Raw genomic sequence first — 13,194 nt, forward strand, 5'->3', positions numbered from 1 at the left:
TTAATGATTTGCACATCATTGCATTATTTTATTTATGGAAATGGAGTTTGTAAACATTGTTACAATGTATTTCTCCTTAAATTAATGCTAGGATGTGAATGTTTTATGCTAAACATCTATCCATCCATTATCTGTAACCCTTATCCAGTTCAGGGTCGCGGTGGGTCCAGAGCCTACCTGGAATCATTGGGCGCAAGGCAGGAATACACCCTGGAGGGGGCGCCAGTCCTTCACAGGGCAACACAGACACAGACACATTCACTCACACCTACGAACACTCTTGAGTCCCCAATCCACCTACCAACGTTTGTTTTTGGACTGTGGGAGGAAACCGGAGCACCCGGAGGAAACCCACACAGACACAGGGAGAACACACCACATTCCTCACAGACAGTCACCCGGAGGAAACCCACGCAGACACAGGGAGAACACACCACACTCCTCACAGTCACTCGGAGCAGGTCCCTGGAGCTGTGTGACTGCGACACTACCTGCTGCGCCTTATGCTAATTAACAAAATACAAACACATTATGAACGTGTTGACATTTCTGGTATATTTTAGTCCTCACAGTGTCCAAGCTGATGTCAATGGCACCCACCATGTTACAAAATCGTCCTTCCACTTCCACCAGAGAGGTCACCAGTTCCCTATTTTGCAGCTTCAGTGTGAAATGAAGACAGAAAAGACTTGACTGTTTGCGAATCTTTTTAATCAGTTTTTTTTAAGCCCTAAGCAGGTGTTAGTCTTTACTCATGTCACTAAGCCTCACATGCTGTAGATATTTAAAAGGCATTTTCTATGGCATTGAACTATAAAGGGTCTATCAATTTTAGCACCATGTAACAGTTTCTTGTTTTAGATTCTATAACTTTTTCAATAACATTAATTTTAAAAAAAATGTCAGAAACAAAAAAAAAAAAAAAAAAAAAAATCAGTGGCCATATATTAATGGACAAAGGTGATCTAGGACGGGCTGAAACGAGAACACTTCTTTACAAGCAATTTCAAGTAGCAATTTATGTACTGAGCCATATGCGACCCAGCATTCATAATCAAAATATTATTCATCATCTTATTTGCTCTCTTAAAGGAAAAAAAGGTATTAAACATGGCCACCCCCACTCTATGGAGCATAAACGGGTTAATTCAAGCATTACAAAGCAAGTTGATTGTGAATCACTTGGGAGATGCCCTCTATAGAAAAAGCATAAAAATAATTAATAATCACATTCATAAATACTTTAAATATGACTAAAAATGACTTGTTCCTTTAACTTGGTACAAAGTTCCTGGTCTAATATCCTCCACGTTCCAGTGGAAGCCTGGAGGATTGTCAGGAATGTTGTTGGATGCGTCTACGAAGGAGGATTCTGAGGTAAGTTTGTCTCAAGTAACATCTCAGTCCTTAAAAAAAAAAAACAAACAGACCTCATAACTGCTCCAGCAGAGCCGGGTTATGTGTGTCCCTCCTACAGCCTGGAAACAGAAAATCACCAAGCTGTCGCTTATAAAAAGACACATTGAGATGAGGAATGCTAAACACCCACTGTGTGTTTGGGTCAAACTCAACTCAACATAACATACGATCCACCCATATTCACTCAGATCCTCTACCATTGACTCACTGTGTTCAGTCATCAGTGCATTGGCCACTAAACAACAAAACTACATTGACTTATCCAAGCTCCGACAACAAACACTGCTCTTACATCCGATAGAAACACATTAAGCATTCGGTTTCTGGCAGAAACAAGTAAAAATATTGATTTTAGAAGTTTGAATTTTGTTTATTTACTTCATGATTCACGTTCATGTTTGTTTCACATCTGTTTTGTCATGTTTTTCACTCACCGTGACTTACTGATGTTGACAACGTTTGTTTAATCTGGGAGAGAAATAAATGTTAAAATATTAATTAGTCATTATTTTGATGTAGCAATCACACTTTTTATAGACTTAATATTTAGACTGGTCCAACTTCTTTGAAGAAAGAAAAAAAAATGAATCATGTAATCCCTCTTGATGCCTCCAGGAGTCCTCAGAGGGCACAATTGGCTTAGCTCCCTGAGTGGGTGGGATTGACCTCTCCCCTCCCCCGTTACGTATCATTGTGTTAGCCAGCATGCTAATTTTTGAGCTAAGGTGACAACCCCTGTTTGAAATAAGCGAAAACAATGCATATTAATATAAAACATCTAGAAAGTCATTATGACGGTAGAACGTATCAGAACAGAACACTTTGTGGGCGGAGCCTGGAGGCCATTTCCTCACCTTCAGTTCTCTCAACATTTATTTTCCTGTAACCTCTAAACTAGACCCAGCTTTCACATGAATCCAACAACTGCCACGTTTTCAAACATCTCACTGCCACAAAGCCATATTACAACAGAACCCAGGATGACAGAAAATGTTTAGATGTAGAAAATAATACCATTGGTTTAGGGTTTAAGTCTCACATGCGTTGTGTTAAGAAATTCAGCACCTCCATAGGGCCAAAGTGGACCAGCTGCCCAAAGCAAAGACACCACGTGCTAACTGTAAAGTCAGCTACTTTTTAAGGTGTACCTATTCTGTACAGCTTGCATAATCTTTAAATAAAGAAATTCAATGAAAAGAGATGCTATAGGGGGCACCTGAGCCATGCCCATTGCTGAATACGGGCAAGTGCAGCATTAAGCCACTTGGCTGTGAAGCAATGAAACTCCATCCAGTACTTTTGGATGAATGGGAATGGTGTTTATGTTCCAAAACATCATCCAACATCAGTATCATACTTCAATAACGCTTTTATCTTATCAAATACTCCAAGCTGTCCCAGAAAAGTAGACAGTTACCGCTGTAAAAGGGGACAATCTTCCTACTAACCCTTAATATCAAAAGAAATGTTGGATAAGGTGTTCAAAAACATTTGGCCATAAAATGTATATCACCACTAAGATTAAGTCTGGCCTTTGAGCCAATAAAACAATAAGCATCCATTCCATAGGCCTCTGTTGCTCAAAACATGACCTCTCGTGCAAGCAATAATCACCTAGTATTAAGAGACATTCTAATAAAGCTAATCCATAAATACATCATAGTATCAGTGTTAGTAACCAATGGGTTAAATTTCAGTGTAGCCTCAGACTCAGGAATGCAGCAGCCCAGTATTGCTACGCAGTTTTGCTACAGGCAAAAATCAGAAGATAAATACAGTGAACGAACAAAAACAAATGCAAAACATATGAAAATAAATAAATCTCTTATCTACACCAAAGTGAAAAAAATAAATAAGAAAACATAAAACCTGATCATAAGATCTGCATAAAGTGCAGAGTGGTGCAACCTCAAAATGGTGGAGCCAGGCACTCTGATCTCCAGCAAACCGAGTTACAACGCACTCTAAATTAACCATTATACACAATAAGCCATGTACAGGACTGTGAAGAAGTCAGAGACCACCTTTTATTTATTCAACATGCATAAGGTAGAAGGTCAAAGGTTGCGGAGCTGTCAAGAAGCTGTTATTGAGAAAATAAATTGTAGACGCTTAGCAAAATGTGCTAATGTTCTCAGATTCCCAGAACAATGCGCCTCAGAACCACGACCTCAACATCACTAAATGTTCATGGGATCAGGCAGAAATTGCAACTTCTACAACTGAACTTTGAAGGCTGAAAACCCTACTCAATGAAAAAGCACATTATTTGTATTTGTTGAGGCTCCTGTGTACTTTTCTGTCAAGTGTTTTGTGCGTTTTTTCTTACGTTGAAATTTGAATAACTTTATGTACGTTCCGACTGGTGATCAAACAAATGAAGGGTGGTCTCTGACTTTTTTACTGTGCTGTATGTGTCCCAAGCCTCTGCCTCAGTCTAATCAGCCTCATTGTGCCCACTTTATTAATACACAGCACTGCTGAGGTAAGCTGAAATTTGTAGGAAATTAAAAATATGAAAAGGACGTTGTTCCAAACACGGAACTAGCTTCACAAATCTCATTTGAAATGAATTTAAATTTAAATTACTGATCATCATCAACACTAGCATGATCCCTAGACTGTGGTTAAATATCAGGCTACAAAAAAACACGATTTTAAGCCTTCATCTCACCAATCTACAATGGTAACATAGATCTTAATGATTAATTCCCAGGAATTGGCTTTTGTTTTTTAGACTAAAGCTAAGACTACCCTGGGAAATAATGAAGAAGTAAAAAAGTTGCCTAACCACAAACAAGCGAGATTGCAGAGTGTTTAAAAACAAGGAGCGGACGAATGCAGGTCTACAATCAGGTGTCGTTCCCATGCATGGCTTTTCCAGTTGGTTCTACGCAACTGGACTTTGTCAGAAAACATTTGGTACAAAATACTAGGACCAAATGTATGACGGCTATTTAGAGACAGTGTTTAAAAAGTAAAAATACAAGATTTTGAGAACAAAGAGGTAAAATTTCAAGAATAAAGCCAATAATTTAAGAATTATTGCTGCCATTATTTCCACAACAAATTGCAAATTGTTTTCCAAATTGCTGTTTTTCTCTCAATTGCCCTTTTACATAATAAAACTTTACTTTATTCTTGAATCCTTGGCTTTACTCTTAAAACATTCCACTTGTTTTATTATTATTATTATTTTAAATGCCTCCCTAAAACACTGTCATACCTGACCTTTTTCTGCGCTGTTGTTTAGTGAGGTGTGCAGTTGGAGCATGGAAGGTGTACATTATGGTTACTGTTGAATACAGGCACAGGTGTCATAGTGCAAATACCACATCACCTTGGGACTTCCTGTTAGAGTAGCTTCCAGCAGCTATCTCCACACAAGCATCATCACATTTACACAAAGCGAGGTAAGTGCAAAGCCCCCTGACGTCTAGGATGAAGAGGGGGTAGGTAAAGGTAAGAATACTGCAATACTATCAACAGCGAAACTGGAGCTGAAACTCTACTGCTCCTGACTCTGCGTGGCCTTGTTCTCATTCAGGTCGTTTTTGGTTTTCTGGATGCAGGTGAAAATCTCTTTGAACAGGGCCTTATACTCCGGCTGGTGCAGCTCGTCTGAAGGAAGGTCTGGGCCCGTTGCTGCGGAGGCGGTTGCAGCTGTGGTGGCGATGGTCGTCGCAGAGCTAGAGCGGCGTGAAGCTGGTGTTTGGACGGCTTTGTGGCTGAGACCATCGGCTCCACGCTGACAGCGGCGCAGCAGCTCCTCGTATTTTACCTGTAGAGCGCTGTACTGAGCATCCACCTCGTTCAGCAGAGATATCCCACGCTGCCTCACTGTCTGAGAGTGACCCTTTGATGAATAATAAAGAGAAAAGTTAATTAGCTGTGGAGGGTTTTGAGCCCTTCGATGACCAAAATAATTTATCTAATTATTGAGTTATTATAAACGAACTGAAACAAAGTACCTCGGTTCGTCTCACACACATGCGCTCATGCCCCCGCCTCAGTTCCTCAGCCCATGTGCCTCGGACATAACTCTCACTGCTGCAGCGGCGTCTCTCCTGCACTGGCTCTTCTTCATCCTTCTCCGCCTCATCCTCTGTCCTCCCCTTCTCCTCTGAGGGGAAGAACACGCTGTCGGGCAGCAGAGCCTCCGTGGGCTTAGTGCTAGGGGCTTCAGAGCGCCAGAGTAGCCGTAGCTCCTCCAGCTCTGCCTCCAGCTCCACCTGCCTGCTCCTAGCCCCTTCCAACTGAGCCGCCCGGTGCTCAAGAACCCTGTTCTCTTGTTCCGTCAGCTCAGCAGCCCGCTCTGCGGCCTCCCGCCGCTCACGCTCACTCGCCAGCTGAGCCTGCAAGGTCTTCAGGGTGCTCTGGAGGGTCTCGTTCTCTTCTTCCACCAATGGCCTCCTGTCCTGCCACAAACGCTCTGAGCTCAGGCTTTCACAACTCAGCCGTCTGCAGGGGAACAAAGGGAACATCAGGTGTTGGTCGAATAGCAAAGTGGAGAATATAGCTACCCTAAACATAGAAGACTGTAAATTTGATCATGAATGAGTGTTGGCTTGTTAGTAAAATTATTCATTTTCACAACCTTCATTCATTATCTGTAACCCTTATCCAGTTCAGGGTCACAGTGGGTCCAGAGTCTACCTGGAATCATTGGGCGCAAGGCGGGAATACACCCTGGAGGGGGCGCCAGTCCTTCACAGGGTGACACAGACACACACACTCACACCTACAGACACTTTTGAGTCGCCAATCCACCTACCAGCATGTGTTTTTGGACTGTGGGAGGAAACCAGAGCACCCGGAGGAAACCCACACGGACACAGGGAGAACACACCACACTCCTCACAGACAGTCACCCAGAGGAAACCCACGCGGACACAGGGAGAACACACCACACTCCTCACATACAGTCACCCGGAGGAAACCCACGCGGACACAGGGAGAACACACCACACTCCTCACAGACAGTCACCCAGAGGAAACCCACGCGGACACTCCTCACAGACAGTCACCCGGAGCGGGAAACGAACCCACAACCTCCAGGTCCCTGGAGCTGTGTGACTGCGACACTACCTGCTGCGCCACTGTGCCGCACATTTCCACAAGAATATTTTTAAGCCTCCAACACATCGCTACAATGGAAAATAAAACATGTAGAGCACCTGACATTTACAAATGTCCTTGTTTCTACACTCTAAGTTCTTTGTTAGGTTCCATTATGCCTTGTTCTTTTATGGTTAAGACCCCCACTTTATGTGGCTAGTGGATCATTCTCAGAGGTGTAGTGACACTGATGTGGTGGTGTGTACAAATACATCAGACTCAAAAAATGACACACCTCAGAGTCACAACCAAAAATATCTGGCCAACAGTGTCTTTTAGTCAGTGTCCCGTGACCACCGCAGCAGGGTTAGAGGAAGACCAACACTGTGCGCTAACAGTTACTGTATATAAATAGAGGTAGGTGTGCCTGAGTGTGGCTAGTTAGTGGGCACAGTGTTAAAAACTGCAGCAGCACTGTTTTGTCTGATCCACTTATACCAGTGCAACACACATTAACACATCACCACTGCGTCAGTGTCACTACAGCACTGAGCATGACCCACCACACAAACCATACCAGCTTTGTGGTGGTCCAGTGGGGTGTCCTGACCATGGAAGACCTGTTTGAAGAAGGGGCTGTACTGTAAAATAACAGTATTTCACCTATATGTCAGTGGAGCTTAAATGGATGATGAGTGTAGAGAAAAAGAATGACATTTTAATATTATGGCTGATAGGGTGTACACTGTTATTAACACTGCATCGAGTCTGTAATTTCACCAGCTCTCATTCTGAGTTGATTATATATTTCACAACAGTGGTATATTACACCCCACCCCAAGAGGGTGATTCATAAAAAGGTGTGAATTATGTGAATTACACACACAATATTTCTACGGACACTGCTGTGGAAACAGGAAAACGTCACCAAAATCTTTCTGTTTTACAGTTTGTGCATTACTTCCGCTTTCAATGTTTGGTTTTGAGATAATCTCCAACCGGTCATCAGTGTTCCTCACTGCTATGTGTTTGTTTACCTAGCAGCCCCAGTTAAGGACAAAGGAAGATCAGATTATAGGTCGGTGGATTATGAGAGGGAAGTCAGAGTAGATTATGGTGTCTGGCTCGGAATAACCTTAAGATGCACGATCAGCAGGCAGGTACTAATGCATCAGGACATGTCACGGCTCAGACCAGAGAGGTCACACATGAGCTGGAGCCCTGCTGAGGACATGTCTAGAGACCCAGATGGTCTGCCTGAGTCCCTGGATTTCTTCATTTTTAAGTGAACCGAGTATGTGTATTTAAAAAGGTAGATAAATAAAAAGGTTCTTGTGCGAATGGTTACCTTTTAAAGCCATCCTTAACTAGTATAATACACGTATGTGTTTATATTCATGGAATCGGCACAGGAATCCAGCTTTGTTTATGTTCTTAAGAGCCTTTTAAAAGAGCCTGCCACAGCTGTAACTGTTTAACTACACTAGTCACACATCATTTGCGAGATGGGTTTAACAGAAGGTGTGGTTAATGTGTGTTTTCAGACAACGTTTGACATAAACTTCTATCTAAAACTGGACGAAAATACACTGGTCTATACGCCCAAACCTTTCTAGATGGCCGTTATAATTAGAGGACTCTCACTCTCAACGAGCTGAATAAAGCTCTAAGGTTTACAGTCTCCAAAGAAAAGCATAAAAAGGCGGTGGAATACAGCCACAAATAAGCCAAAGGTCAACATGCCAATGCCAAACATTGGCTAGAGGGGTATGAAGTCTCCTAGCACCAGGTTGCAGAGCAATGGAAGACAATCCAGTACCTCTGGGATGAGTTGGCATGGTGTTTGGGATCCCGAGTGAATCATCTAACATCAGTATCTGACCGCACCGATGTCCTCATGACTGAGTTATATCAAATATATATTATATATAGCTTATATAGAGTTATATATAGCAGCAAAGGATGCGTCATTGTTCTCAGTCGGAAAATCCACAAAACGGGTTATTTGGTGTGCCAAAACTTTTTCAAATAACTAATCTGCCTTGACTTCAGTCAGATTCCACCACAGTTCAAGTAGAAAACTAAAGATGCAAATTACAAAAGGTCAATAAGCTACATTTGAGGTAAGATGGAAATTTGATCGTTGTACCGCTCTCATATTTTACATCAGATCTGTGGTGTGATCTGTGTCAGGTAAAGATTTAGGCAAGAATATTTTCCTGCATGCTGGAGCATGCCCACTTGGCTGTATGAGTGTGTGGTAGGATACTCATTACAGAAAGAAAGCACACTCACGTATCATGGTGCAGATCATAGAGCTCTTTGAGGCAGGAGACACTCTGGGCTGCCAGGCCTCTGCGTGCTTCGGCTCGTTCTTTCCTGAACCTCTCGCACTGAGCTGCCTTCAGTTCTTCCACTTGCTTCTGCAGACTCTCCATATGAAGCTGGAGGGCGTCAATGGTCTCAGTCAGGCTGGAAAAAATTTATATATAATGTATTTGATGGTGGTTTTTTAGTGGTGCACTCTGATCCCCAACAACCAAAATATTGTGAAAATGACAAGTATGTATAACGTTATTATTGTATCTCCTGCTCCTTAACTGGATCACCTCACAGCATGAGGTGACTGTCTTCTAAATAGGATAATGCCACGGCCATTCGCGTGGTACACCCAACAATATAGAACTCTATACCGATAAAAGACCTTAGACTCCAATGGATACATGTCAATACTTAATGTAGAAGTGGTATCGCTAGTGGTGCAGCAAAACTCATTAATGACCTTGTAATGTAGAGGATCCAGTGACAGCAATTTTCTGAAAACCACATTAATTTTTGCCCTAAAGGAACCCAGCTTATATCTTGTATACGGACTTGATGTCAACAACAGAGCAACTTCAGTGGTGTGTAATGAAAACGAAAACGTAAAACATATACCAGGCCTTGTCCCTGGCGGCTCACCTCTGGATCTTTCCCTGAGCTACACGGTTGTCCAGCATCAGGCTGTGGTTACTATTCTCCAGCTCCCGTGCTGCGGTGTCCAGCTGCTCATACACTTTTGCATGCTGGTCATTCATGTGCCTTAGGAGCTCCACTTGCTTGTTCAGGTACTGAAGAACAAGGACACACAACCCTTATTAAAAATATCCACGATGTAGATTAAAAATTAAAACAAGAATATCAAACAGTCCTGAATCTCAATGAGAATGAGAACTGATAGGCTGAATTAAAGCCAGTGCTACTCAATAACAAATAACTTGCTGCAATTTAACCTTTAGAGGGCAGCCATGAGTAATGTTTGTTTAGTTGAGCGTTGTCTGTTGACAGCTGGGAGCTATGAATTGTGGACAACTAAAAAGCAAAATAATATATCAATTTACCAACCCTAAGCTGCATACCTAGAACACAAACTTCGATTATTTACATCGGCTGTTTTAACACTGCAACATAGAACCCATTACTTTGTGAAGTGAAGTGTGAATGAAGCTTAAGCTTAGTGTAAAACAACCGGATTAGGTCAAGGGTATTTCACAATGGCCAATGGCTTCCTGTGTGACAAACTAACCCTAATTCTTTCAACATAATCAGATTTCAACACAGGTAACAGAAGTGTAAAACTAAACCGATGGGGTCACTTATAGGATTTCGTTTTGACAGATAAGCTTCCTATGAGCTGGCTCAATTCCAGACGAACATTCTCATATATGCATACACAGAGAAAAGCAGTGTATGTTCCTGGTATTTAAACAAATTGTTGCGCTCGTAAGCGAATTAATGGTGTTTTTCCTGTGTCCGTTCCTTTAAGGCGAATGGTTAAGGGCTTGAATAGACTACGACTTAAGAGCAGAGGTTACATCACAGCTAAGAGCTCAGTTAAGATTGCCTTATCTCACAGCAGGCCCAGTGCCAAACACAGAAACGCGGGTAAGAATCACTGGAGGCTATCTATGACCTTAATGGCTTGCCAGGAGGCAGGATAAAGAGAAATAAAGATAGCGAGAGAGAGTGAGAGATAGATAGATGGAGAGATATAGAGAGAAAGAGAGAGTGCGTTAATAGGAAATCCTCTGGTGTTTACTCTACTCCCTCCTGAGAGTAGAAGTACGCAAGGGTTTAATATCGTAAACAGGAGGAAGTGAAGTAGAGAGAATATCCTACATATCAGGTGGATACAAGTAAGGCTGTGGTAAACAGTTTACGCTTAATACACTTGAGCTAAGAAGCCACTTGCTTGAACCCAATACACACTCTATTTTCAGAAGACGGTAAACATAACTTGCGATTTCAGCTTCTTAAGGCACACCACGTCAACAAGGACGTTGAACCATGAATGCACAGCTTGTGTAGATGTGGATAAAGCCTCCAGGTCCTGGGTTACGCAACAGAGAATGTACATTCTCTGGGGTTTAATTTAACACCTTTGGGATGAGTGTGTGCAGTGTTTGTGATCCAGACTCATGCATCCAACATCAGTACCTGACTTCACAAGAGGTTGAATGCTATAAAAACCACACAGACATTTCCAAACAATTAACTATGGTCATAGTTGGTGGAACATGAACCCATTGGGACACTATCCCCTGTGAAGAAACAGCGTAAAAATGGGAGAACAGAGCCAGAGGGAAATCTAACCTCGATCTCCTGCAGCTGCTCTTGGTTGGTGGAGTACATCTGCTGAAGCCCCTGCTCAAGCTCATGGTTCCGGTCCAGCAACGTCTTCCCCAGCTGTGCGGCCAAATGTAAATCTGCCCAAAAGCGCACACACAAAAGACGGAACAGTAAACATTAAGCACAGCATAAGCGAAAGGCTCAGGATATCCTGCCGGCCAAATGCCAGACAATGTCATGCTGTGAGTCACTGGAGTCTTATCCTAGAACAAGGACTGCGAGCTGTTCACGTAGTCATTCTGAAGGATATGGTGACTACTTTATATACATATATACACATTTATATAACGTGTATTATTTATTGCAACATGAACATTAGGTCAAAATACTTTTTCTGATTAAAAGTCAGAGACCACTCTTCCTCACTTTCATTTCTAGCCAAAATTATTATTAAATGTATGTTATATTTATATATATATTTTAGCATCTGTAGGAACAACAGCCTTAACCACTAATATACAGTATCAAAGCTACATTTCAGTATATTTATTGTGTAAGAGCTGGAGACTAGTTTTATTAAGAACCTCAGATCTGTGGGATATGTTTCCACACCTCTAAAGTTCAGTCTTAGAAGTTTGTTGCATTTTCTGCTTCCCCAGTAAACATTTAGCCGTTGATTCAACGTTGAAATAACGTAATGAATGCCGTCTAATCAACGTTCTCTTAAGGTTAAAAATGAAGGTTGAAAAGACGTCCAAACACAGACATTGAAAAGACGACTATTAGACGTATTTTGAACGTCCATTGACGTTAATAATTGGTCCCGAAATAAATTATTTGTATAAAACCCATTCTGGACGTCCACTGACGTTATCATTTGGTCACCACTTAACTAACTTATTAAGATGGATTTTGGACGTCCACTGACGTTTAAAATATGTCCTTAATGGACAGACTACTTTTAGACCTATTTTGAACGTCCAGGGACGTTTCTTGTTTACTGGGTCTCACGTTCCATCCCCTCCCAAACACATTCCCTGTGTTGTGAGGAAATAGGCGCTTCATTGTTTGAAATGCAGATCTTATTTTGCCTGGTTCCTACTCACCTCAATGGCTTCCTGACAGATTTAACATTTTAGGAACTCCAGTTTGGTATTTGACATATTGTATTGTTTCATTCTCCTTCTTTATTCAAGGGTATTATTTTACATTTGTAATCTTGGTTTAATACACTGTATATTTCGTACACGTCTTTGGAAATTAACACTGTTTTGAGTGGAAATGTAACAAATGAAGAGTGGTCTCCAACTTCTGCACATCACTGTATGTTTATGTCTGAAAAAAAAACACCTAGCACTCCATTGCTTACCATCCATAAACCTAAAGAATTAGATAAGACCCAGGGCATATAAAGCTATATTACACTTCTAAATAGACAGTTATTGCTGGTCCACTGCATCAGTCACTGCAGCAGCACATTCAGAGATTTTAAAGGAGCTCCTATGGGCGTGACCTTCAGCTGACACAACTATGTCTTTGCTTCAGGGAAAGCAACAGCAATCCACAGTTATATCTGAATACAATTTACACCAGTACCGTAAAATAATATAAAACGAGGTCCAACAAGTTTATATTTCATTAGGCTTGTGATTATTTTACTCATTCAAGGTTTTATCAAAGGGCAAACCAGCTGTAAGCTTCAATATTTGAAGTTGCTTGCACAAGTCTATCACATGCAACTCAACCATAACACTGAATAAAATGTCTTCCTACACAAACAGGCTGTTAGTATTTTAGCTGTTAGGAAAATTAATATTACAAATTATAACATTAACTACAAGGTGTTCCTTACCTTGTTCCAGGTCCTTTCTGCTATACCACAGATCTTCTTCATTGCTGTGCTCAAATCCCTCCTCCACTATCAAGTCTGTTAACATTTTCGCTAGGTTTAAGGGCCCAATACCACGCCAGCCCCGTTCTGTCCGAACAATCCGTTGTCCTAATACATCAGTTCTTTTGTCTGAGCGCTGTACTCCCTCACGCCGCCGTTGCTCAGGATCTGCATCAGCAGCAACGTGGCAAACTCAGCATTAGCTTCCAACAGAGGGG

General features: G+C 41.7%; 1 protein-coding gene across 1 annotated transcript; it reads right to left on the reverse strand.

Annotated features, from left to right (window-relative positions):
* Positions 1-734: 734 nt before the first annotated feature.
* Positions 735-13,131, reverse strand: cdr2a (cerebellar degeneration-related protein 2a). Its single transcript, XM_066675782.1, has 6 exons — positions 12,938-13,131; positions 11,110-11,222; positions 9,439-9,587; positions 8,773-8,949; positions 5,391-5,880; positions 735-5,275 (listed from the first exon to the last, which is right to left on the reverse strand). Exons 1-6 carry the CDS (start codon positions 13,020-13,022, stop codon positions 4,928-4,930), a joined length of 1,362 nt encoding a protein of 453 aa, XP_066531879.1. The 5' UTR covers positions 13,023-13,131; the 3' UTR covers positions 735-4,927.
* Between the last annotated feature and the right edge of the window lie 63 nt (positions 13,132-13,194).

Source organism: Hoplias malabaricus, chromosome 6, assembly GCF_029633855.1.
Source record: "Hoplias malabaricus isolate fHopMal1 chromosome 6, fHopMal1.hap1, whole genome shotgun sequence".
Classification (NCBI taxonomy): Eukaryota; Metazoa; Chordata; class Actinopteri; order Characiformes; family Erythrinidae; genus Hoplias; species Hoplias malabaricus.

Bases quoted from the DNA above. Each gene is read 5' to 3' on its own strand.
- cdr2a (XM_066675782.1), bottom strand. From the start codon at position 13,022: ATGTTAACAGACTTGATAGTGGAGGAGGGATTTGAGCACAGCAATGAA. The intron at 9,588-11,109 runs GTTAGATTTCCC...CTTGTTCTTCAG, and splicing joins AGCAGCTGCAGGAGATCGAG to TACCTGAACAAGCAAGTGGA. The intron at 5,881-8,772 runs GTGAGTGTGCTT...GTTCCCCTGCAG, and splicing joins TATGATCTGCACCATGATAC to ACGGCTGAGTTGTGAAAGCC.